Source organism: Brienomyrus brachyistius, chromosome 2 (genome assembly GCF_023856365.1).
Source record: "Brienomyrus brachyistius isolate T26 chromosome 2, BBRACH_0.4, whole genome shotgun sequence".
NCBI classification, from domain to species: Eukaryota; Metazoa; Chordata; class Actinopteri; order Osteoglossiformes; family Mormyridae; genus Brienomyrus; species Brienomyrus brachyistius.
The window spans coordinates 21,043,868-21,071,738 of record NC_064534.1 but is presented as its reverse complement, the minus strand read 5'-3'; the positions used below and the strand labels follow the sequence as shown (position 1 = coordinate 21,071,738).

Sequence of the window (27,871 nt, the reverse complement as noted above, 5' to 3'; positions counted from 1 at the left end):
GAAATGCTCACAAGCACAGAGGCATCGCATGAACTCCACTCACACAGGGAAACTCGAACCCACAACTCAGTTCTACAGGTAAGGCTGGCTGCTTTCTATGGTGACTTCCAGAATGTAATACCTTGCGCCACCCAGGAGGGCGGTGCCATTTCAGTGCCAAGCGAAAACAGACGTACCTGGTCAGCTCCTCCTTGATTTTCATTGGTTCATAGGGGTAAAACTTGACCCTGAAGCACATGGTGTATGGAGGCTGAGCTGTAGCACAAAAAAATGGGGGCCGGGGTGAGAAGGAGAGGCAGCAAGGCATCGATTCGCTGCTGCATTCACTGCAGCAATTAACAAACTGGAGGCAATCAAATGGAACCAAAAGTAGGTCTGTAACACCTCCCCAATAAAACAGGGAGATTTTGCTTAAAATATCTGATTTAATACTCCATTGGATCTTAAAGAACAAATTCTCAAGTTGATTTTTAATAGCATTTCCTTTTAGCTGTTGTTCTCAGAGTAGAAATAAAAATTTATTACATGACTGATTTATAAATTTGTTACTGTTCATTGGCATCACTTAAGGATGGTTTTATAAATGGTGATAATGACGGATATTTCGTTTTTGGTTCAGGGACTGTTTAAATGATTGAACTTCTTAGCTGCCTCAGCCAGTGGGCAGTTGATCCTCTCTATACAGTTAGAAAACCATAGCATGTTTTTCACTGCAAATATCAGCAGGAAAATACAGTGGACTGGAAACAGTCAAAAGGAGGCCATTTACAAAAAACTAACAACAGGAGCTAATGGAGATCGAAAAGCTCACAATCCAGTCAGTGAATGTTCAACAATCACAGTAGGGATGGAGCAGGTTCCCAGGGAAACCGTCAGCCCGGCTTGCTCACTTACTCCTGTGTGCCTGTGTGCTCATGTAAATGGGCGTGCTCCTTTACTGACACTAATGTCATTCTCATGTACAGTAGTACCCATCCCACCAATGCATCTTACATAAATCCATGTATCTAGCACAGGGTTATGGTGAACCTGAAGGCTGTCCTGGGATGCATAGGGCATGAGATACGATGACACCCATTCATCATGAAACAAGTCTTTCTACAGGACTTCTGTTGATCAGCTTTAAGTGTCTCCTCACAGGCACCTGCGGAGCCCTTGGCACCAGAAGACCTTCAGTAGTGCTGGTTCCACAAAAATTACCATAAATGAACAAATGCAAACAAAAAAAAAACTGAGAGGCACTAATAAAGACAGATGTTTGTGAGTCTTGAAGAAAAGTATGAACCTAATAGGTCCTCATATAAAAACCCTACTGCTGTAGGTGAGAGGTTCTGTTCTCCGTTCTTTATAAGAACAGACAGCACGTTGTTTCCTGCACTATTAGGACTGGTTATGATATACACACTCTCTTAATTCCTACTGTCACCTATGCCCACTCACTCATAAAACTCCCCCTTTCTCTCTACCTCTCATTCTCATTTCCCTCCTGCTCCCTAAACCCACTCATTTGTATTAATTTACGCAAAAACAACATAAATTTCATAACTTCATTACACAGGCATAATGTAATACATCCATGCCATTTGTCTAGTATACGTTCTTTTGTACAACAGAAGTGTAACACAACCTATAAAGGCTTGGTAGAGCTTAATCTCTCTTTCCACAACTGGGTTTCTACGAAGAAGGTTAAAAACACGCTGCATGAAAACAGGTTTGCAAAGCTTGATGGTTCTCCAAACTGGTTAAAGAAGGAGTCCATGACTTGTGATAGTCCCACTGTGTTGCGCGAGTGAGCTAGCTACCGCCTGCACTGATATTCTCTGAAGTTAGAGAACAAGTGTTGATTGATAATGCCGAAGTCTTTCCTATATCATTAAATCTCTGTAATGTCACACACAAAGAAACAGATGTCAGTCACCCATCCGACTGCAACACAATGTTGACATCAGCCTACCTAGTCAACATGAGGCTCATTACCGTTAATGTCACCAACCTCTCTGTGTGGGCGGCCTTGCCCTTGTGGTTGTGTTTTGACCTCAGGGTGCATCATACTTTAAATATCTTCTAATAACTTATGTATTGTACATCCCACATTCTCACTGGGGGGTAACCTCCCCCATGAGTTTAATCTTTTTTTTTTTATTCTACAAGTAAATCTATTAAATCCTAATAAATCCAGAAGAAGCCTCTGATCCATTTACACCAAACTCTCTAAATCATTCCAATAAAAAGGTGCTCTTTCTATGGCAGGTGAAACATACTGATTAATGCAGCTAAATTTTTTAGTGGTGCTTATTTCAAGCATAAATATGACTGTTGGCTGGTTTGGTAATAAGCTGCAGGTTGCTCAGTGTGGAGCCTGGTCATGAAACTTCGTTTTTTCTCCCTCTGCCTGTTACCATCTCGTCAGCTTCCCATGCGGTGACTACTGGCCAGACTAAGCTTGCTACCGTTTAATTGTGTGTCTGATGCTCCCTTATTCACACTGTCCACTCACAGAGGGCAGGTTTCTCCGTGTAATGTCGATACATACGGATGAAGCATCACCATGGGGTGACCGGTAATGAGGTCAGACACAAGCATGAAGTAGAGGGAATTCTAACTGCCCTGCATGCACTGAGCATGGCAGCATACAGTATGGGTCAGCCACCTGTATCCCTGTCACTGCCTCTGCCCTCGAGCAGACAGAGATAGGGACCACAACAGCTCAGCTTTCACAGCCGCTCCGGACCAATCAGACGCAGCCAGAAGGCCCTTACCTTTCATCTGCTTGGTGATGGTCTTGTTGGGCTCTAGCCAGTGCTGTAAAGAGAGAAGGACAGGGCAATTCATGAACATATCAGCACATGGGCCGAGCTGAGGACTGGGGAAAGCCCTACAGACACAGAAACTGCAGGCTTTCCCTGATTCTTTTTTGGATTCTTAGGTAGAATTGTAATTCCTTCCCTTGCTCGGCCCAGCAGCTCCTGCATCAGGTGCTCGTCAACACAGCAGTTTGAATGCAGACACTTTCTGGTCTCTTACTACCAGCCTCACACTCCACAGCTTCAGACAAACATCCTCACAGAATCTCGCGGAAGCAAACACAGCTCCACCAGACCTATATCTGCTCGAACATTCCTCCCGCCCATGCCCTCACAGATGTATAACGCAGTTATAAAAGCAATAGCTTCCTGGTAGTTGTTGGTTTGGTTCTCCAACCAAAGAACTGCTTTCTGTCTGTACTCTGGAATCTCTTCCTCATCCTCCACGGTATAGTGCCACAAAGACTGAATGGTAAAGTCAAAAGAAGCTCAAGCACTAAGAAAGAGATCACGAGCAAATGAAAAGATATAATAAAAAAAAATTAATTCCCATGAAAGCTAATTAAGATGCAAATAAACCACTGCATTACAAAAAAAATTCATATTGAAGTTTACATGCATAATGATAAATTGCAGTGAAAAAGAACGTTTCGAATTACATTTTGAGGTCGTTTTAACCCTTTCATCCCCTGTGTCACTGCCATGGATAATTTAAATACCAGCCCAAGTGAGACAAGCCTACGTTGTTCCTAGATTGTGCCTTTGTCCTTAGCACCTACTACTCTTTGAAGGTAGCTGCTTGAATAAAAAACAGCTTCTCCTCAGGTTATGGTAGGGTTACATTCCAATAAACCTATCATAAGGCGAAAATATCGTAAGGGGAAAATGCATTTTAATAGAATACACCTAACCCAACAAACATCATAGCCTAGCCTAGCCTACCTTAAACATGCTCAGAACACTTACATTAGCCTACATTTGGGCAGAGCAAAAGCCTATTTTATAATTAAATGTTGAATATCTCAAGTATTTTATAGAATAATCTACTGAAAGTGAAAAACATTCTAAAACAAGTCGAAATATTGTAATCTGGGGAGTGTCCGTACTACACTGCTAAACTGTGAGAAGAATGCACACAGTGCTTTGAGGCAGACCCCAGTGTTCAGTAATAAAGTACCATTACAAACATTGTGTTACAAACATTAGAGTAGGCAGTCATGTGACATTTTCTGCATTGTGTACTGCTACCTTCAGGATCCTCGTATCAAAGCACTGTTATCTGCATAACAAGAGACTAGTCATCAAACACTCAAGCTTGGAAAACATTCATCCACAGTGTTAGGTATTGCTATTGCTATGGAAACCGGGCAAAAAACTAAACTGCTACCATGAAGTTTCCATGGTAGATCAAGAGGTAGGATCACAGAAGAATGACATCTGGATGCATATGTGCAAGAGCAGTGCATCTGGATATTGTCACAACTGGCACAACTGGACATAGTCTTGCGACCAGTACGTGCGTAAGTATGATTAAGTAGAAGGGTGTGACCATACAAGAGCCAGACAGACGGGTGGGATCACTCATGAACCGAAGAGGATACCTTAACTCTCTCTAATCCTCACAACGAGAGGGAATTCAGACAACGAAACTGACTGCGGTTGTTCATCATGATCGATGGGACGGAAAAAGTGAGTGGGTCGTGACTCAGGAGGTACATGGGATGGGGTGGGTCATCAGCAGAATCTCAGCGTAGGAGTAAAGCGATTCGCCACTGTCTGCCGTGTTTTGATGAAGATGTTTGTGTTTATGTGTATACACCTAGTCTGCGATACGACTAGCTTGTCCATGTGAATCTGAGTGTGGGTGGGAAATAACGGCATAAATAAATTTGGGGGAGACTATGTGTGCGTGAGCGTCTGTCTGAACGGAGAGAAGAATCGATGTCTAGGGCACATTGCATTAAACAGCTCTGTTCAGTAAAGGGAATCCTCTGCTGGCGGAAATAAAGAATATTTTTCTGTGGCAGAGACGGACCGGGATATCAGCTCAGCACAAGCCCTGGAAGGTGGGACCCATACAGACGCACACGGACACCCCAGCACCGCACGGCCCAGCAGATACAGGCCGCTCAGCGTACGCCAGCTCCACCAGCACTTGGCATCATCCTGTTACTGGTACGTGTCAGTCCATTGCTGATGGGAACGCACCTCGTACTGGGTGACGACACACATGTTGCACAGGATGGGGGCGTAAGGCAATGACATGGTGGGTGTGATGGGTGTTTCCATGCCAACAGCTCAGATTCAATTTTTGCAAACTTTCTACTCACCCTCTGTTTTTGTAGGTCCACATAGCGGATGCCAAAATAATCCTTTTCCAGTAGGCTGTAGTGGTTGCAGACGTGATCCAAAAGGAACTGGCCCTTGGTGTCTCTCTGTTGGTACACAAACACAAGCCCCGTGAACCATTAGAGGTTGGCACTCCCTGCAATCCTGGCTGGTGCAGTCATACCCAGTCTTTCCCAAGTGGACAGACATACCCTCAAATACGCTCCTTTTCCTGTCCCCAAACACATTTCACTCTCATGCAAACCCAACCTCAACACTCTCACGGTGAATGAGAATCACCCATACAGTCTACTGGAGTAGCTGGGGAGGGGGGGGGTGGCCTTGATTAGAAGGTCATTGGTTCAAATCCCAGGGTCAGACTGATGCCGTTGATGGGCCCTTGAGCAGGACCCATTACCACCCAAGTCGGTCCGGCGTGCTGCGTGAGGGCTCATCCTGCCCTCAGACTCCAAGCTGGGCTCACACCTGTACGTGTTTCAAGGAAAGCATGATGGGATGTTCAAAAACAAACCGTATAATGTACCTCTACTGATGCAGTGAAGGGCTAATGAGGCTTCACAATATGTATTACAATATACAAAAATAAATAAAAAAAATGCTTATTTTTATTTTTAAGGATTCAGCAAAATAGTTTGAGCACATTGCAAAACTGGTTTCACTATTAATATTGAAGTTAACTGCATGTTACATTTCTATAATTTACATAGTTGTTACTATTAACAACTTACACTTGGTATATGCTGTACAGATGAACACGCATTTGGGGATTCAAATAAATTTATCATAGCATTTTGAAAGCTTTTCCCTTAATGTAAAACATTTATTTATAATTAATTACGCATTTAGAGGGAGAAAGGAGTAGATGTGAGGAAGGGCAGATGTGCACCATTCGGATGCTGCCTGAGCAGTAAAGGGGCACGAGCGAGTGGAGCGCGTCACATTGCAGCATCTCTGAGGACTCACCGCCTCACCGCCTGAGCAGAAGCTCAGACGTCAACGCTGACCATCAGTACGGCGACTCACTCAGACAGGCAGGAGTCACTGACTCAGAAAGCCGAGCCTCATTAAAACTGCATTGAGGAACATCATAGCAATCTGTATGCTTAAATACCAAATAAAGACGGACCCTAATTTTACCTCATTAGAATAATAATGATAATAATAATAATAATAAGTTAGATTTATATGCCGCCTTTCGCAATCCCAAGGTCCCTTTATAGTTGAAGAGAAATGTCTTTAGTTCAGATTTTAAAAAAGAAAAGGATGAGCAGTCACAGAGAGATTGTGGAAAAGAGTTCCATAGTTTGGGGGCCATGGCACTGAAGGACCTGCCACCCACGGTGGAGAGTCTGGTCTGTGGAACGGCAAGGAGATCAATAATAGTGCATGCAAAGTTCAAGAATACCCATCCATCTCCTTATGGTTCATCCTAGCGCCCATCCCAAACAGTATAAGGCTGGCCTACACCCTGGACCGGATGTCAGGCCATAATGGTGGACAGAAAGAACCAACCACACTTTATGGGCAATATAGAGATACCACCTAACCTAAGTGCATTTCTTTGGACTGCAGGAGCAAACCCACGCAACACAGTGTCACGACCTGTCCGGTCCATATCCCCCGCATGCCCAGCAGGCTCACTGCTGGTCCTCCGGAGCCCTGCTTTTGCCTCCCAGCTTCCCAGTTTGGTGTTCCCCAGTTCAGCCATTGTCCTGTGTTTCTGTATTTAGTCCACGTCTAAGTCCGTCTGAGTCAGATCCGTCATTGATGTTCGTCGCTGTCTGCTCTGTCTTCCCCAATAAACCCTCGCATTCCTGCATTCCGCTTACCTGCCTCATCCTTCCCCGCTTCCTGCTTGATCGTCACACATGATGCTGTGCCCCGTACTGACCACGGCTTTCACATTTAAGTTAACCTGCAGAACTCCACAACGGTATGAGTGAGTCACAATATCTCGGACTGCACAATCGCATAGAAGCAGTTAAGCAAGAAACGTATTCATGACAGGCAGGAAAAATCACAAATTACAGGCACAGCAACACTCAAGTGATTCGGCATCCCAGAATGCTTTGTTCCTCCTCACTGGACGTCCATCTTTGCTACTGTGATTTAAAGTGTTCCTGAGTGTCCTGAAGACTCTTTGTCTTACCGTTGTCTCGAAACAAGTGTTGCCCTCCTTGCTGACGCGACAATAAACTGGCACTAATGGAAGGACGTTATCACACAGCCTGAACACAGAGTGTCACCATTAATCTCGTTTTATCGATCAGCACATTCCAGCGGGCAATAAATGGACTTATCCTAAAGGCCGGGGCTCTCCTCAATTTCCTGGACTGCAGCGCTCAGCAGCCAAAGTCAGCAGACGGCATCCTCAGCGTTTGCCCTCAGTGTGGGCAGCGCCATGGCAACAAGAGCAAGACAGATGATGTGGGTCAGCGTGTTGATTTGCTATTCAGACTTTTCACTTATAATTCAGATCAATGCAATTTATTTTTGCGTAGCACCTGTCTCAAAATGGTCTCCCCAAATCACACAATCAGACAGTGGATATTGTGTAGTCCTTAGTGTATGCGTGAGACAATGTGTACAAAAATATACTCAGGACGGGTGGCACCTCTGTACGAGATCATCCTGAAGGCAACATGACCACGCGGCACCTCAGTACGAGGTCATCCTGAAGGTAACATGACCGCGCGGCATCTCTGCACGAGGTCATCCTGAAGGTAACATGACCGCGCGGCATCTCTGCACGAGGTCATCCTGAAGGCAACATGACCGCGCGGCATCTCTGCACGAGGTCATCCTGAAGGCAACATGACCGCGCGGCATCTCTGCACGAGGTCATCCTGAAGGTAACATGACCGCGCGGCATCTCTGCACGAGGTCATCCTGAAGGTAACATGACCGCGCGGCATCTCTGTACGAGGTCATCCTGAAGGTAACATGACCGCGCGGCATCTCTGTACGAGGTCATCCTGAAGGTAACATGACCGCGCGGCATCTCTGCACGAGGTCATCTTGAAGGAAACATGACCGCGCGGCATCTCTGCACGAGGTCATCCTGAAGGAAACATGACCGCGCGGCACCTCAGTACGAGGTCATCCTGAAGGTAACATGACCGCGCGACATCTCTGCACGAGGTCATCTTGAAGGTAACATGACCGCGCGGCATCTCTGCACGAGGTCATCCTGAAGGTAACATGACCGCGCGGCATCTCTGTACGAGGTCATCCTGAAGGAAACATGACCGCGCGGCACCTCAGTACGAGGTCATCCTGAAGGTAACATGACCGCGCGGCATCTCTGCACGAGGTCATCCTGAAGGTAACATGACCGCGCGGCATCTCTGCACGAGGTCATCCTGAAGGTAACATGACCGCGTGGCATCTCTGCACGAGGTCATCCTGAAGGTAACATGACCGCGCGGCATCTCTGCACGAGGTCATCCTGAAGGAAACATGACCGCGCGGCACCTCAGTACGAGGTCATCCTGAAGGTAACATGACCGCGCGGCACCTCAGTACGAGGTCATCCTGAAGGTAACATGACCGCGCGGCATCTCTGCACGAGGTCATCCTGAAGGTAACATGACCGCGCGGCATCTCTGCACGAGGTCATCCTGAAGGAAACATGACCGCGCGGCATCTCTGCACGAGGTCATCCTGAAGGAAACATGACCGCGCGGCATCTCTGTACGAGGTCATCCTGAAGGTAACATGACCGCGCGGCATCTCTGCACGAGGTCATCCTGAAGGTAACATGACCGCGCGGCATCTCTGCACGAGGTCATCCTGAAGGAAACATGACCGCGCGGCATCTCTGCACGAGGTCATCCTGAAGGTAACATGACCGCGCGGCATCTCTGTATGAGGTCATCCTGAAGGAAACATGACCGCGCGGCATCTCTGTACGAGGTCATCCTGAAGGTAACATGACCGTGCTCCATCCAGTCACACAGCAGACCTCCTCTCTCTGCTTGAACTCGTAGCCTGATGCCAGTCAGAACCCAAAGCTGGGCCCTCCACAGCAATGCCCCCCTTTCCTGTTTCTAAGAGTCACCAATCAGCATCCCCCCTCTTCCGTGTGCCCATTCTGTGTCCTGACCATAGTTATCAATGCTGCCATCCAGCAAGTTCCCATGGAATCCTTACGTAAGCTGAATATCACATATATTACTCTGTAATAGTTAAATTCATACCTCTCAAACGGTCCTCAAACGACGCTTTCTATACAGCTCACATCTATACACAGTCTACAGTATATCGGTTGACTTTGCTATGCCCCCTGCTAGTACCATTGTTATTGGTAGATGTGCAGATTGGATTATTGTGCAGATGAAATGCAACTCTCCATCTCTTTAATTGCCAATATCTCCTACTGGATGACATTACACTCAACAGATCCGCAAATAAGAATTCAGACAAAAAGCAAGTTGTTGTCATCATCCCTTGTCAAAAATTCACACTCAGCCTCCCACATCAGCGAATTCCTCTTAGGAAAGTATCCATTATGAATTTAAATCCTTGGCATCAGCACACAAATGGAATCGTACCCTTTCACATTGAGAATGTTCAGCACCCCATCCAAGTCACACTTTGTGCCAACCTCGACCCCGAAGAACCTGCCCTGTCATTTCATGTGACACTTCAACCCCAAAAACATTGTGAGCTCAGTCTTTCCAAGTCACGTCAGCATTTTTTTCTTTTATGCTTTAGTTTATCTTCTGATGTCTTTCAAACACGTCATACGGCATAATATGCACCAGAGCTACTGTCTGTCTGTCTGTCGTTGATATTTACTGTCTGTCTGTCGTTGATATTTACAGTCTGTCTCTCGTTGATATTTACTGTCTGTTTGTCGTTGATATTCAAGTTTATTGTTTCCTCACTTCATACAATGACTTTGCCACAACAGTGTCATTACCAATTAAATGAAAATGTGCCTGTCAGTTATGTATTTATCTTTTTTCTTTAAAAATCAAAAAAGAAAATAAAAATAATAATAATAATGCTGCCCTCCCTGTAGAGTTTATACATTGTCCCTAGCTTTCCTCAAATGTTCCCAAGAATGTCATAATAACCTGTTATTTAGACGTTGTGTGGATCATTTTCTGGTCCCCACAAAGATCTGTGAATTCAATAAAAAAAATGAACAATGTTTGGTTATTCATGGTTAAGGTTAGGGCTGGGTAGGGGTTAAGGTCGTCATGTTGGGATGAGAATTTTCCCTGTAGAAATGAATGGAGATACCCTACAAAGATATAATTACCAACCTGTGTGTCCATGTGTGTGTGTGTGTGTCTGTGTGTGTGTCCATGCGTGTGTGTGTGCCTGTGTGTGTGTGTCCGTGTGTGTGTGTGTCTGTGTGTGTGTCCGTGTGTGTGTGTGTGCCCGTGTGTGTGTGTGTGTGTGTCTGTGTCCATGTGTGTGTGTGTGTCTGTGTGTCTGTTTGTGTGTGAGTGTGTGTGTGTGTGTGTGTGTGTGTGTATGTGTGTGTGTGTGTGTGTGTGTGTGTGCACTGTGTGATCGACTCATATACACGATATTCCCAGCCTTGTATCCTTTGCTTCCCAGGATCACCCTCCCATCTCCCTGTATTGGATAAGTGGTTGGATGATGGACGGATGAAAATGAAATAATCGTGTTGAAAGAGGAAACCAAATCATGAGATTAAAGACCAACTGATTTAAGCATTTCAGACAGCTGACAGGCATCCCCCCCCCACCAAAGTGGACCACACGCCTCCACCCACCACTGACTGCACAATCTCCTGCTGCTGCTGATTCCAGTCTAACTGTTACAGCATTTGGACTAGCAAAGCAGGCTTGGCTACACTCAGATCTGATGCTATTCAGTACCAACCTGAGAGCCTGCGTGGATGGCTGCCCCCAGTACCAACCTGAGAGCCTACGTGAATGGCTGCCCCCAGTACCAACCTGAGAGCCTACGTGGATGGCTGCCCCCAGTACCAACCTGAGAGCCTGCGTGGATGGCTGCCCCCAGTACCAACCTGAGAGCCTACGTGAATGGCTGCCCCCAGTACCAACCTGAGAGCCTACGTGGATGGCTGCCCCCAGTACCAACCTGAGAGCCTGCGTGGATGGCTGCCCCCAGTACCAACCTGAGAGCTTACGTGGATGGCTGCCCCCAGTACCAACCTGAGAGCCTGCGTGGATGGCTGCCCCCAGTACCAACCTGAGAGCCTACGTGAATGGCTGCCCCCAGTACCAACCTGAGAGCCTACGTGGATGGCTGCCCCCAGTACCAACCTGAGAGCCTACGTGGATGGCTGCCCCCAGTACCAACCTGAGAGCCTGCGTGGATGGCTGCCCCCAGTACCAACCTGAGAGCCTGCGTGGATGGCTGCCCCCAGTACCAACCTGAGAGCCTGCGTGGATGGCTGCCCCCAGTACCAACCTGAGAGCCTGCGTGGATGGCTGCCCCCAGTACCAACCTGAGAGCCTACGTGGATGGCTGCCCCCAGTACCAACCTGAGAGCCTGCGTGGATGGCAGCCCCCAGTACCAACCTGAGAGCCTGCGTGGATGGCAGCCCCCAGTACCAACCTGAGAGCCTGCGTGGATGGCTGCCCCCAGTACCAACCTGAGAGCCTGCGTGGATGGCTGCCCCCAGTACCAACCTGAGAGCCTGCGTGGATGGCTGCCCCCAGTACCAACCTGAGAGCCTACGTGGATGGCTGCCCCCAGTACCAACCTGAGAGCCTACGTGGATGGCTGCCCCCAGTACCAACCTGAGAGCCTACATAGATGGCTGCCCCCAGTACCAACCTGAGAGCCTGCGTGGATGGCTGCCCCCAGTACCAACCTGAGAGCCTGCGTGGATGGCTGCCCCCAGTACCAACCTGAGAGCCTGCGTGGATGGCTGCCCCCAGTACCAACCTGAGAGCCTGCGTGGATGGCAGCCCCCAGTACCAACCTGAGAGCCTGCGTGGATGGCTGCCCCCAGTACCAACCTGAGAGCCTACGTGGATGGCTGCCCCCAGTACCAACCTGAGAGCCTGCGTGGATGGCAGCCCGCACTTTTGTTTGCAACCTATAATTTTGGGTCCCTCTTGTCAACCACTATGTCAGCTAGGGGTGTAGAAGGAACGGTAATAAATGATGCTGTGACAGAGAACAAAGAGCAGAAAATTACAGTCTGCTATCACAGCTGCATTATCCGTGTAGTACTGAATTAGCAACATATCTCTATTACTTCTCTTCTTGAAATGAATTTGATATTTCAGCCTTAAGAAGATGGAGAAAGTCTTGATTCATGGTCAAGCTGTCATCTGTGTAGCTGGATCCAGCATCTGCTGGATGGCCTGTGTTGCACCTCATCAGCTTGTCAGTTTCCTGTTCGTCAATCACACTGCCTTTATCTACAGGTATTTTATTAGCAATACAAGTGAAAATGTAGCAGTGTCATCATCAGATCACTGATGGTACAAAATAGCTGAAGCAGGAGTTCATTGTTAGGGAATCGCAAAGCCAGCTTGTGTCCTCCCGCTAATCAGCGATTCCTGCAAACCATCCCAGGGAAAAGAGTTACAAAATCCTCAAATGCCAAACAACCAGCAGCTATCCCGGCCGATCTCTGAGTCTCTGAGAATGGACAAACACTGCGTTTAATGAAATGTTTACCAGTTTAACTGAGGTTTATTCATGCAGTGCCCTCTGGCTTTATCTATCGAGACTCAAACTCCATCCTAAGAGTCCTAGACGCACTGCGGAGGTTAACGATGAAAATGCTTTGTACCGGGCAAAGTGTCATTGTTACAAAAAGTTGCAGCGCTACAAGGCTGACTTAATCACATGAGAATGAGAGAGCAGTGGCCCGTTCAGAATTACAGGAAGGTGCCGTTCACCCCCATCCCTGCCATGCTCCACTACGGCCCCCATAATACCTCACACTGTAAAACGCAGCACAAAGCAGCCCCTCCCCGGCCATCCACCCACCGCCAATTTGCTGATGTCGACGGAGGTTACTGGTCCCTGACCGTCCCGTCATTAACTTTTCTCTGGAAAAGCATTTATGGCCCAGCCCAGTCATGCCTACCGAAGGGTACTCCCTTCCTTGCTTTATTTCAACCAGGTTGTCAACAAATCCAGGGGTGTGCCCCATCACCCTGACACACTGCACACATTAAAATTAGAGACATTTGGTATGTTATAGTAATGAATTCATGAGAATGATATATACCCATATATACTCCCCTTTGTGTTAATTTGACATTCATTCAATACGTAAATATCCATCCATCCATCCATTTTTCAAACCGCTTATCCTACTGGGTCACGGGGGGTCCGGAGCCCATCCCGGAAGCAATGGGCACGAGGCAGGGAACAACCCAGGATGGGGGGCCAGCCCAATATGTAAATATTCATGACTAAAAGTTGCAGTGTTAGGTGTGATTAATTGTGATTACTTGTGATTAATTGCAGAAACCTATTAATTTTTTTAATCGGATCAAAGCCGTACTGAAAAGTTTGTAGAGATCTTCTACATGGGTTTGCAGTTTTATAAGGCACATAGTCTGGGCTGCCTCACTTACTGTAGCCTTTATCTGTCTCTGTGAATCTACAGTAGTGTGCTTTCAATATGACGGTGCAGAGGACAAGGGGAGGCATCACCTCTGCCTCCACAGGTTACCCCTACCTCTTCACTTCACCTCTTCACTACTCCACCTCTCCAACACCCTGCCTCTGGCCTTGAACAGTTGATTTCTGGGGAAATGGATGACGTGTGTACATAGAGGAGATGCCTCTTTGCATCCCGTGACTAATGTCATAAACAAACCAGACATGGAAGGCAGAATTTTCATTCAGCATAAAGTGCATAGAATGTACTGTAGATAAAAACATCCGCTGGACACAAATTCCATCTTTTCCCTCATCTCCGCTATGCATCACATACACTACTTTCTTACCATAGTAACAAGGTATGCTTTCAGTGTTAGACTGTTTTAAAGGACCTACACATGGTGCCATTAACTTTTTCAGAACAACTGTTGTTGATTAAATTATGCAAAAGCATTGAGATCAACAAGAAACAAACTTCCATCTGTCTTTTCTCTGGAGTCCATGAAAACCATCCACACTTACAGGTGTCACAATGTAGGTTGTCTGTTTGATAGCAGCTAATTGCCTGTAAAGACAAACTCACAATTTGTAAGAAGTTCCACCAACGGTGGGCTTTGAACTACGCCTGGAGACAGTTGCAGCTTTGATCTGTTCCACAGCTCCCAGTTTAGAGCCTAATAAACGCAGATGGAGCTCAAAACAGTCTTCAGTTGTAAGAAATCAGCTTTTCCTCTAGAATCCGTGACATTTCCATATATTTACATGTCATTATAGGAGTACAAGTAGTGGGTTTGAATAAAGAGACTTTCTTTTAGGTCCTATACTGTCCAGGAAGTCAAAATCTGGTAAACCACAAATGCACTACTATTATCAGCCAATAGCATTTAAGAGTCAAACTACCAGACCAATGGGAATACCGGAAGTTAGCAGACGTTTCCAAGTGATCAACCCCCAAATGTAGCAAGGAACATTATTTATTACTAACAGTTAATATTAAAATCAATTAATCAATGAATCAATAATGTATTGCAAGAATAAAGTTAATAATTCCTGAAACATAGCCATTTGTATCCTGGGTATTAATATATTTTTAGATATGGTTGGTTGAAAAAAGGCGATATCTCATTTCACGGTACTGCTGACTCTGTTACCAAAGCAGTATAGAACTGTGCCCATTTTAAAACGGCACTTTACTGCAGCAAAAGCAGGTTAAATACCTGGGAAGCCAGCAAGCCCCCCCCCTCCCCCCCCCCCTCCCCCGGGATATGACCCAATAACCTTGCCACATCTTTGGCCATCGTTCTACTTTCCACACTACAGTACAAATGCCAGGAACACTGAACGGGCATTTCCTGCACGTTCTTTTGCTCCTAACCCAAAACAATGTACTGGGTTACTGTCTTCCAAAAATAACAGCCACATAGCATTTCCTGATATCTCACTGATCCTCATGTTACTGTGTCCTCAGGTGACTCTGATTATTTGGGGGAAGATGACCCCAACCTCACCCTAAGGCATGGCAGCATGACTGGAAGGCAGAAGAAGAAACAGAGACCTACCTGGAACTTGGAAATATAGGACTGTAACGTAGACACATTGCCAGCAACAAGCGTTTGTTTTGCTCCATAGGAAGACTGAAGATTTTGGTGCCACAAATACAAAATAAAGCTTCACCCTAAAGTGTGAATCAAAGTACAGCAAATCACCTCCAGGGCTAAGGATTTCAATCCCACCCCCGTAGTGTTTGTGGAGTCTGCGTGTTCTTCCCACATTATGCAAATTTCCTCCTGCAGTTGAAAAACCCACTAAGAAAACCGGCTGCTCTCCTTGTGTGCGTATGCTGTGTGATTTACTGGCATCCGTTCTTGGTTGATCCCAAGCTGGCTTGCTGTGACCTTGTACTACAGTGTTTCCCAGTCCTGTCCTTGGGGACCCACAGCCGGTCCATGTTTTTGCTACCTCCAAGCTCCCTGCAGCAGTAGGTAGGGAGCAAAAATGTCAACTGTCTGTGGGTCCCCAAGGCACGGATTGGGAAACACTAAAGTAGTATTTTAGATATTCTTTAGATTGGTAATAGCAGCAATCACAGCGGTAATATAGTTATAATCACAATGTCACGGCCTGTGGGATTGGGACTCCTGCTCAGTTTCGGCACCCCCACCTGGCCCCGTATGCGCTACAGCACCAGGGACAGTGGCCACCTGTCAAAGTTCAGCAGCTGGGTTGTGGACAGCTGGTCTCACGCTCTGCCTGCTTAACCAGCCACAGCTACCGACTGCCCAACAAAATGTCAGCAGCCAAGCGAGGTTGCCGAACCAACCTGTAAGCATCTACCAGCCACTAATGAAAAGCACCCCCGCAGACACCCCTTCCCACACCAGGACATCCCCACTAACAGGGGCATGACAAGGAATTCTGCGACCCCTTAGAAATGTCACCTTCGATCCCTTTTGTTGATTGGTAGACTGTAATTCCAGGCTCCATCTGCAACTCACGATACCCGTGTTTGTACTGTATACCTCACCACACCTAATACTACAGCAGTCCAAACATTTCCATAACAGTACAATTCCTGCTTCGCTGCACCCAGAAAAAACAGGTATGCTGTTTCACTTGTGCTAAGCTAGCCAGTGTAAGTATATATCTAATATAATGTATTGGGTTACACCTTCCAAATATAAATGTCTCACATCCAGGAACCATTTCCCGGTGTCTCACGGATTTCTTAGGTATGTCCTCAGGTGACTCCGGTTGTTTGGGGAAGGTTTGGGGAACAGCGACAGCGGAGAACAACCTCCCTCACACAAAGGCACGGACACATGACAGCTGAGGAAGCCAAGATCTGCTTGGAACATCAGGTCACTTAGAAAGACAGAAGGTTTAATGCACACGACGGGTGGATACAGGGGCACAATTACTCACTTTTTGGGGGGTATGCAACAACAATTTTGGTGCCCCCCCCCCACCACAAAAAAAGGTATCAAAATCATGCCCATTTTACAGTTCACTTATTGACGTTTATCACCATAAAAAAGGAAAAAAGTATGAAAGTGTAATAAAAAGTAAATGTGTTAGCTACGCATGAACGCTGATTACATGATCAGGTGCCAGTCCGACCGACGTTAACGATACGTTTCATTCACGATGCACGCACCACATTTCAATCAATTTGACACACGGCTTCTAAATCCTTGCCTATAGCCTGTGTGCATCAGCAAGAAACCGCTATGGAATTTCAGCTTGCCTAACCCAAGTGCGCCAGCCAGCAGCAGCACTATCTAAGCAGCCTATAGATTTCTGTGAAGTTCATAGCCTAACCCCTGACGCTGGGCACAAGCTTGTGTCACATAAGTGACATTTGTTTCCATCACAGTTCATGCCTGTTGCTCTTTCACCCACATCAGCATTTTTTTCCGCATCCCCTCACACGCCTTCTCCTTCTCTTTTTTTCCCTTCCTGCCTTGAGCACCTGATAACATTTTTGCTCCCCCCATCCTGCCGCAAACAGACGCCCCACCACGTCAATGAGCGACAGGCTGCTACCACCCTGGCTCCTACTAAATAGACGCTCAGCAGCGCCCCCCCCATTTGGGGTGAAGAAGCACTGAGGATTTCGTTTTTTTTGTCCCCTGGCAGTGCACCCATATGCACTGCATACACTGCATACCCTGTTTTTGCGCCACTGGGTGGATATACATGGAGATAGTGGATGTCTGAGGTTACTGTAGCTGGCTGAGCATCTGCACCACTTGCTTTAACGGACCACATCAGGTCAATGATATTTTTTGTTCAAATCCTATTATGAAATGAAACATTTTCATCCCATTGGTGGTCATATTTAATTGATGGGAATAGCACATGGTCACATTTCATATAACGGCACTGGCACTGATGCTCCCAGAATGTAGAATTTGGTGATCAGTGATCTTTGTTGACACACCAGTGCACAACAATGAAATGTGTCCTCTGCATATAACCCATATGTGACATTGTGACATAGCAGGGGGCAGCTAATTCAGCCCCCGGGGAGCAGTGCTGGGGGGCGGTACATTGCTCAGGGGTGCCTTGCTTTCAATTACAAGTGTGCTTCCCTAACCATTAGGCCTCCAGAAGTGAACTTTACACTTGAGAATGCTAGGAATGTCCCGGTGCAATGTGGAAATCCTGATCAAAGCATATTTTAAATGACCTGCATCGGTCCAATCAGTCTGTTTTAATGTCGTTTGTTTTAGGTTCATTTTCCCGGTTTCCCTCTGATTTGATAGCAGACATCACAGCTGGCAACTGTGAGAAATAAAACTATGCAGAGAGGCCTTTGTGAAAAAGTTAGCACTAAAATTCAAACCATACTCAACTCCTACAGTTTGGAAATATAAGGTGGAAAATGAAAGCAGCCCAGCAGTGTTTCATGAGATGATAGCGACAGAGTTGCTTTCAACACCAGTAATTTGCAGGAAAGAAAAGCAACAGGATATAGGATATAGTGAGTACAGAAATATCAGTCAGAGAAAGACACAGAGACAGGAGACAGTGGGTGAAAGCCTCCTTCACACAGCGAAATGGCAAAATAATAACTGAATTCTGCAATGCATGAACAGCCCATGTTAGTAAGAGAGAATGTAGGCTTCCCCTGATTTTCAGTACCTATCTTTACTGGTTTTTGTGCATGTTAATGTCGCTGCTTGTAATACTTCTAAGTAGAACTATGTTTTAACTTTGGAGAGTTTTAACTCGATATTCATTTTTTAAACTTGTTTGATTACTTTGGCATCTTGTTATAATAAGTGATTAAAGGAAATTGGCAGTGCAGGGCTTTTCTTATGCAGTTTTACTGAGGTTAATGTACTTGAAGTCTGTATTGGTGGCTGTTTTATAAAAATAAAAATATTGGACTGGGACTCGGTACTGGAAAACTCTTTAAAGATTCCAATGGAGGGTGATGGGACATGACTAGAGAACACAGTAACTATCTCTTCGATAGAAACAGAAAGCTGGTTTTGGTGTTTACTAGTGATAATTTCTGTTCATGAATAGGATTTGTAGCATATTTTTAAACCATAGGTAAGTCAGTGAAAATGTTACTAGTTTACCCCGAGGGTGTACAGCGAGCAGTCCAAGAAGAAGAATCCAGAAAACAGCAACAGCAACAGGACCAGTACAGCCCACGCGTAGCCGGAAGCCCGGACTGAAGCTAAACAGGCCTTCCTCCAGGGACTGTATGAGTGCATAGGGCCCCAGGTGAGCAGGCGGTGAGGGGCTCCCACAGGGATTCTGGGTAAGCGCAGTCAGCCATGAGGAAGGACGGCAGAGTTTGGACTCTGCTAGCATTACAGCTGCGTTTTCTATCTGTTTGTATTTGTGTTTTTCATTTCATTTAATTTCTTCTGGAGGACACTGGGTTCCCCAGATGTTTCCTGGCAGGTGTTTCACCGGTGCATGCTCCCTCCAGTGGTCACATGTCTGCTGTCACCCCTCCCTCAGGATTGGCCCGTTTCAGCTCAGTTTGCTCAGATCGACGACTTTCTGCATTTGGACTAGGATTGTGTGCAGGTAGTGGGAATGGGCCTGAAAATCATTCACCCAAAAACAAAATGTAATTGAAGTCCTTGAAACATTTTCCAGAGCACGGAAATATCATCTCTCCAAAGTGATTTTTTCCCCCTGACAAAACAGAGCTTAGCCCATGTAAAGTTGTCATTTGATTAGTGTACAGCCAGCTTCCTTGCTGTAATCACCACGTTTAACCTTTCTGTTATAATAATGGTCTCGACACTCTTCATTGACGCCGTGCGATTTGGCGGCGAACCAGTCAGGAGGTCATCACTGAAGCAGAGCGAACAAAGACCCTGCTAGCTAACTGACTCAAGACTCAGGGTTCAAAGAAACTCCAAGTCATGTGTTTCCTGAAGCTCACTGGGCCAAATAAATAAAAGAATATAAGTACAGCGGCTAACGACTAGCAACAATAAATAATGAAGGACAGAACACAACGCCACCATGATTGCAAGGCTCACTTTAAAGGTACAAGTCATTCAGGACCCGGTTCTGGAGAGCCAGTGTTGTTAAACCTTTAATTTTTTTATTTAATTTTTATTTTCATGTTTCATTTTCATTTGAATTGCAGTTTATTTTGTTACTTTTGAGAGTGGCGTTGTTAGTTTTTATAAGTAAAAATTTTGAATATATATATTTCTATTTAGTATTTATGTATTTTACTTTCAGGTGAAGTTTTAGTAGCTATATTTCTAGGGACAGACTGAAAATTCTAGAGCTATTTTATCAGCCTAATCTTTAGATTATCCTACAGGAATCACAGTGCACATTATGTAGTAATTTAATCAAACTGGGCAAAGCATGTTCTGGGTAGCTCTGTTGCTACTGTCTCATGAAATAGTGTTTGGCTGCTTTCATTTACTACTTTGAAATATTTCCACACTGCAGAAATTTGTGCGACGAATTTTAGTGCCGACTTCTCACAAATGCTTCCCTGCGTAGCGTTATGCCTCACAGTCCTCAGCACAATCATCGTTTTAACTGAATACTATTTCAAAAAGTATCAGTCGGCTAGTTTCTGAAGCAATATTTATAGTTTTTGTTTAGTTGTATTATATTAGATTTTTGTATGTCATTTTATTGTTCTCTTATAGTTTGTTTTTGTTTTCATTAATAATAATAACTCTGTGGAGAGTCGAGCGGCACAGAGCTATGTGGCTATTCTTATAAGGCCGACACTCTCTGCGTGACAGAGGAAGTGCGTTGACATTAACTTTGCTACATAATTAAACAGGTCTTACATAGTTGGAAAGCTATTTATGTCTGCATGAAGAGCCTGTGTCCAGGGCGACAGATGAAGCCATTACAGATCTGCTAATTTGGTCTCACAGCCACATCTCCTCATCCTGTACGCGTCCCCCTGTTGACTTCTGCATGGTCTTCCTCCTGACGTGTCTTAATCCAGTCACCATACAACAACAGAACTCTACATTCTGTTACAGTGTCTGAAGTCATTCTCTCCTCATCTATTTCTTAAATGACAGTAAGTGACAATTTCTGAGTTCATCTGCCTCCCTGCTGAACATCTCGTACCGTCGTGGTCCTGCATACTCATATCGAGCCAGCTCTGTCTCTCAGTGGGAGTCGCACAATGACCTTGTTTAATATGGGCAATAAAAAAAACAACAAAAAAAAAAAACAATTAAAAGCCATTCAGTGATGAGAACCAATGAAGCACCAGGGATATAAATTAGTGGTCTATGATCCAGAGCTAATCTGAGGAACTCAGTAATCCATCGCATGCAGGTCATCTACAAGGTGAAAGTCTCACTCCCCGTGCGAGAGATCAGCCTTCTTAGGGAAGGAGAGACAAAGAAGGAACAGAGAACAGAGCTGGGACCGTTTATCTGAGCTGCACAGAAGCAAAGTGAAAGGGGCTTATGGAGGGACAGGAAAATACCTCAGAACGTGGTGGGAGACGGGTAATGCCTTGTCTTTCACACAGCAAATGCTTTTAAACCTATTACCATTTATACAGCAGACAAATCAAAGCCCTTTTCTTTGAACTAAAACCATTAAAATACGTTGTCCTAAAAACGTCATCGGGGGGCCATTATGAGAGCTTGCCATTTCACCTGGCTGTTAAAAAAAAATTTCAAAAAATTATCACCCACTAGCTTTTGCTTTGTCTTAATTTCAAATAGCAACGGAAGCAAAATGACGGAGCCATGCCACATGACAGCATAGCCAACACAGGGCTTATCCGCCTCTCTCAGGGGAACCCAGACCCTTTGCTGTTTGCTCACCACGTCCAAGATGGTGGACCCTGGCTGGGTACAGGATGCCCTGTGAAAAATGAGATGCTACTGGTGACGAAAAGGAAGTAACCTTCACCACTATGCCTACCGGCCAGAGACACGTAACCCATCCCACCCAGCTTCAGCATCTCCTCTCTCTCCTCTCCTGTCTCTCCCTAGTCTGTGACTCAAATGTTTATTTACAAAACGTAAGGTCCAAATAAATAAATCCAGAGAAGGACAAGGGCCTGGCCTTTGCATAGCAGCAACGCATAAGCGCAGAACATCATCTGAGCAGAAATCAATCTGAGAACGCAGCAGTAAAAAGTTACAAACCAGGACCATCGTCCATCTTCCAGAACGCTGGGCCGTTTAAACAGCAGGTACTTAATGAAAAACAAGATGCAGAAATGGTCTTTTATGTCAAAGCTGTTCCTGGCTTTAATGCACAAAAGGACACATGATGTCAAACCCATTAAGAAGTCCCGTTCTCTAGGAAAGCTGACTGACAGCCTTCAATGTGCATGAATAGGTACTAAATAAATATTTCAGCACATAATAATTTACTGTCGCACCAAAATAACTGCACTTTTTTGGCATTCTGACCTCAGCGGGGACGAGTCAGCCACATTTTAAATCATCGATCTTATTCAGAAGCCTTTATTTTATTCAACAAGCTATCACCCGGTATAAGAGTGTGGACAGGCATTCTCCCAGCATGCATCTGTGTAAGCATCTCTGTGTCGCTCCCTTCAGACACGGGGAGCCGAGCAGCATCTCCCCCGGTGGCAAGTTGGCAAGGATCAGGGAAGAAATAACGGTAGATGAAAAGTCTTTTTTTTTTTTTGAAATGATGCCTGCCCAAAGAATAAGTCAGACATTTCGAAGAAGTAACGTCACTCTTTGTGCTGGGAAATGTGTTGGGAAATGTACTGGAGAAGGAGGGCAAGGGACAAGAGGAAGGTGAACATCACTGTGAAAACATCACATCATATTTTGACAATCTGCACGCACAGATTTTTGAGGCCTTCCCATGCACTTCCATGCTTTTCTTAAGAAGCCGCGATCGAGGTGACATGCGACCAGCTAATCCCCAAAACCTCCTCCATTGCGTGGACGATGCCTGAGGTTGGATCAGCTGCTGAAATACAAACACAGCCCACCGCCCGCGTCCCTGGGATGCCAGCGTGACTAAACGACAAGCGCCGCTGATTTGGAGTGACATCAAAGGCCGGGATAATTCAAAGATCTACTGCGTCCTCTCGTCTGCCAGCCAAATAGCTGCATCCGCATGCACGCGCTTGTGCGCACAGCTTGGCACGCGGCTGCGATAAATAAAGCATGCATGAATATTGACGACCGCGGCCCATTCCTCTGAGATTTATTTTGCTATAATCAGATTTATTTATGTCCATGACACTGAAGAGGGTCACCCTTAACAAAGCATAATGATGATGATAATAATCACTCAGAATGCCTCTTGACTGATGAATGCTAGATGCGGCCTTTCTCTGCGTGGCCATCATCTCTTCTACCTCACACCAGACACTCGTTTTCAGTGCATGTGACGACTGAGCTCTCACTTGGGAGCTACACTGGCCTGGGCATCACCTGATGCCATGACTCTTCAGATATCAGGCCGAATGAACGAATGGAAAGCAAGAAGACCCCCCTGCTTTTCTTAAAGGCTCCATGAGGCTTCATAAACGGCACCTCCTCCCCCCTCCTCCTGAGACTGGCCTCTGGAAGTCCCATCCTCCGGGAAAGCTGACTTCCTGCCTCCGCCCAGGGCTGCCGGTTGAATCACTGTCCATTAAGCAGCAGACGGGAATATAACCGGCTTAAAAGCCCTGTGTGAAGCATCCAAAAAGCATCTCCGTGGAAACCAGCAGGACACATTAGAAACCGACGTCGGCCATCAGCTTATGCTTGCTGCTTGACTCTAGACTCTATAGAAGCAAACCAAGATCCACTCAATGCAACAAGAGAGCAGGTTCACTTCACCTAATTACATTTTACAGTCAAATAATTACAGGGCCACTTGCACTGAAGCATATGAAATCAAAGAAGCATATATCATCCATCGTTTACTGCTGATTCAGCTGTACGTCTGATTACCTCCATTTGGCTTCATGGTTAACAAAGTTGCCCGTAAGTTAATGAATATGAATGCCAAAGACATGCGGTTAGGTGAACTGACATCACCAATGTGCCCATAGTGTGTGTGTGTGTGCGTGTGTGGGCGCTGCAATGGACCAGCATCCGGTGTAGCGAGTTGCCCTCCCCCATGCCCTACGCTGCCTGGGACAGGCTCCAGCCCCCCGGTGAAATCCCAGATGGGATAAGTGGCTGGAAGATGGACGGATGAATGGATGGATAGAAGCAGGGATGGTGGATTTCATGAACATACTTCCTCAGGGATTATAACCTGTCACTCGCTGTTCTTGCTCTTACGCTTCTGCGTCTGTTTCTCCTCTTTAAGAAGCATGTTGTTTCTCATGCCCCACAGTGCATGAGTCACACACTGTCTGTGAGAAAGAGCACATAGAGCATATCTAGGAAGGGCCCTTGTTCAGCTGTGTCATCAGGCAGGTATCAGGGCAGCCTGCTGTAAGCTGGGACCCAGTGACACCTACAGTAAATGGGAAACCTAAATGTCAGCAACTCAAATGTGATCCACTGGACACATACTTTTTGGTCCTGCACTCCCAGGAGCTCACAGTACTTACATCTACATCTGAGGGCAGAAAATGACCCCTAATTCTGGGTTACAATACTGGGCAGAGATAGCAGTTGTACTACCTTTCTAATAAATTAATTATATATAACCATAAATAAATCAAAAGGTTTTTTTGATAATCATTTGCATTTGCATATCAGTAGCATTTGAGTGGATACATACGCAAAAATACATAGCACAGGCTAAACTGCACAAAGAGACATTTTACACAGGTATACAATTTACGGTATATATTGAAACAGATGCAACGTTAATCGGTCACTTTGAGAGATCCTACCACTATACATGATTAAAGAAAATGCTCCACTGATGAGGTTTCTATCTATAGCAGCGTGCGTGTAGTAAGGAGTGTGAACATTCATTGAGGAGGATGGGGCAGAGTGAGGAAGTGTGAATGTGTGTCCTCGTTTACAGGGAGGTGTGTACAGGCTGTGTGTGGAGACAGCGCAGCTTTAACAACAAGCAGCGGGCCAAGATTCCACTTCGGCCTGCGAGGGGAAGCTGATTCTGTGGAGAAATGCGTAGGTCAGCAGTTCCCTTCACCCCCACCGGTGACGATTACTTTGTCTTTTAGCTGCCTACTTGGTGCACGATCACCATCAAGGTCACATGACCTCTTCACACCCACTTTTCTCCACACACACACATGCCCAAAGCTGTCTGTCCAGTCACAGCTTGATACTTTACGTGTCTGTGTCACAAGAAAAAACCCTCAATAGCCCTAGTCCTTAAATGCAGGGTCAGTTCCTTTATCCTTCACCCTAACTGCACTTTGAAGTCCAAAAAAACTGCCCTGCAAAGTCATCTTAAAAAAAAAAAAAATCAAAGGACATCAGAATTAGGGTTATAAATAGTAATATGGCTATTTATAGGCTTAAACAGGAGAGTGCAAAGCCTCACGAAACATGAGTGTGGCATCTGGACCATATAAATAGAAAAAATTAGAACGATACCAGTAACGTAACACTGCAGAGTAACAAAAATACCACAAGTACAGAGGTAATTTGAGGGTCAGGTTGTCATTCTACAGAGTGAATGTCTGTAGAATCATTTCTTACGGCAGAAAAGGACAGGACTGCAGCAGAATAGGTCAGCCTAGATGTCTGTCTATCTTCCAGTCTGTCTGTCTCTCAGTCTTTCTGTCTTACAGTCTGCTTGTCGGTCTCCCAGTCAAGAACGTCACTCCGTCACCCATACTTTGCTTCTCAGTGCATTAACTTCATCATCCTCTCCACATTGTCCCAGCATTTACATGACAGTGCTGTCGTCATCTGTGATCGCTTCTGCTTTTAATAAAATATATGTTGTATAATTCTAAAAAGCTGTTCAATTTGTATTTGAATGTGAACGTCACTTTGAATTTGAAACCTCCGTGCTGTGAAACACAAGAACCGGTATAAAGACAAAAACAATTAATGGGAAGTCAAAGTCGCAAACAGTGAGACGGTAAGAATAGACACCCAAGAATATGCAGGGAAAATCTAATGACGAACAGGGTATAATATCAATCATACAAGGAGTCCCAGAGTGCAATGCAGGACAATCAGTGTCCGCCGGAGCTGTGCTCCGAGCTTTTCAAAGCGATAAATGATAGCAACTGTTCCCCATAAATTCCCTTGTAAAAGTGATGTGTTCATCCTCCATAAGTCTACAATGAAATCAGCCCCTCTGGGGCTCCATGTTCCCGCACAGACTGCACCCGTATTAATCTTAGTGTTACCTGTGTCCTGTGATGACCTGCAAGACAGGGAGTCTGAGCCGCCGTAAGCAGAGATACTCTGGGGTCGCTCTTCCAGATATCACGGGGCTAAACGACATGGGGCTAAACGAAATGGCCCTAAACGACACGGGGCTAAATGACACAGAGTTTTACGAAACGGGGCTAAACGAAATGGCGCTAAACAACATGGCGCTAAACGATGCGGAGCTTTACGAAATGGGGCTAAATGACACAGGGCTAAACGAAATGGCGCTAAACAACATGGGGCTAAACGAAATTGTCCTAAACGACACGGGGCTAAATGACACAGAGTTTTACGAAACGGGGCTAAACGAAATGGCGCTAAACAACATGGCGCTAAACGATGCGGAGCTTTACGAAATGGGGCTAAATGACACAGGGCTAAACGAAATGGCGCTAAACAACATGGGGCTAAACGAAATTGTCCTAAACGACACGGGGCTAAACAACACCGAGCTACAGTAAATGAAACGGGGCTAAACGACACTGAGCTAAACGACACAGGGCTAAATGACATGGAGCTACAGTAAATGAAACGGGGCTAAACAACATTGAGCTGAACGACACTGAGCTAAACGACACGGGGCTAAACGACAAGGCGCTAAATGACACAGGGTTAAATGAAAAAGGGCTAAACAACATGGGGCTATACGACACGGAGCTATACGACACGGTGCTAAATGACTGTCGGGCAAAGACGGCTGGCCAGAACGGTGCGCTCGCAAGCAGAGCAATGTACGAGGGCCAGGGGAGGGTGCTTAAGCGATGAGAGGCTGGGGGTGAGCATGTCTATGTAGAGGACTCAGTGGAGGCCGGATGTTGGGGATGTGTCCATGCTGCTGTACTGACATGGAAGGGCAGGACCTATCGGTCAGGGCCATGGACTTCATCCAGCTTCTCTCGCTCTCACTTACGTCTCTGCCGGTCTCCTCCATGCACACCAACCCTACCAACAAGGTTTGGCAGCCAGAATTGAGCTCCCTTTCATCTCGGTGTGGACACATTAACATCGCGCAGGTGTGCAGCAAACAAAAACTACACAGACGAACAAAAAGAGCCAGAACAAGAGGATGGAAGCTGGCAACGTGCCCAGACTCTCATCTCGTACATGGGAGGCCCCAAGGCAACGGACCCTCCAGTCCCTCTCAAACTACCCTCCCGGGGCTGAAATAGTGATAAATTTTGATTAAGGCCAATGGAGTTAGAAGCACATTGACCTGACGATGCAGAGGCTGGGTTCAGGTTAGGCCAGCAGCAGACAGCACTAATTATGTTTTTATTTACTGCAAGTTATGAAGCAATAACTCACAGCATTTTTTTTTGGAGTAGAACAACAGTGTCGGTACATTGGTGGGGACAGCAGCAACTTCAGCTCCGCCTGCCAGTTAAATTACTTTATATTAATAAGCTTCTTATGATTTTGCCTTTTGTCTTCAGCCTACAAAACACAGGCATAAAAACAATGCAAAGCACTCACTGACGGCAGCATGGTTCCGCCCTCTATTTTTAATTACCGCCGTTAAATATTTTAACCTGCAATTACAATGACGCCAGATTGTCTGGATAATGGCAGCTAGTAACCTTTTTAGTAACAATCGTGCTACATTGTATACAAACACAGCTTGGCTTTCACCTATCACTGAAACTAAACAATAAAAATAAATACGACGCGATCCCATGATCTACCCATGACCTTTGCCCATAGTCAGCTTGGCAGGGTCATTGTGAGTAGAGCTGAGGCTTGGAATGCCCTTTTGAGCCGTGTTTTTACACGCCATCAGTCACGGGCCGGTGTGACGTAATCCCTGCTCCTCACTCTGCTGCTTCCCCTCAGGTTAAAGCGGGCGGTGATTGACATAGTGCTGA

General features: G+C 45.8%; 1 protein-coding gene across 1 annotated transcript in view; it reads right to left on the bottom strand.

Moving 5' to 3' along the window:
• The window catches only part of frmd3 (FERM domain containing 3), a 57,000-nt gene that overhangs the window by 22,172 nt on the left and 6,957 nt on the right, over nucleotides 1-27,871 (bottom strand). The window contains exons 2-4 of the mRNA XM_048998905.1: nucleotides 5,135-5,239; nucleotides 2,760-2,802; nucleotides 177-255 (exon numbers count right to left, since the gene is read on the bottom strand). Of these exons, the coding sequence (XP_048854862.1) occupies nucleotides 177-255; nucleotides 2,760-2,802; nucleotides 5,135-5,239 (227 nt within the window). The remainder of the gene's footprint in view (nucleotides 1-176; nucleotides 256-2,759; nucleotides 2,803-5,134; nucleotides 5,240-27,871) is intronic.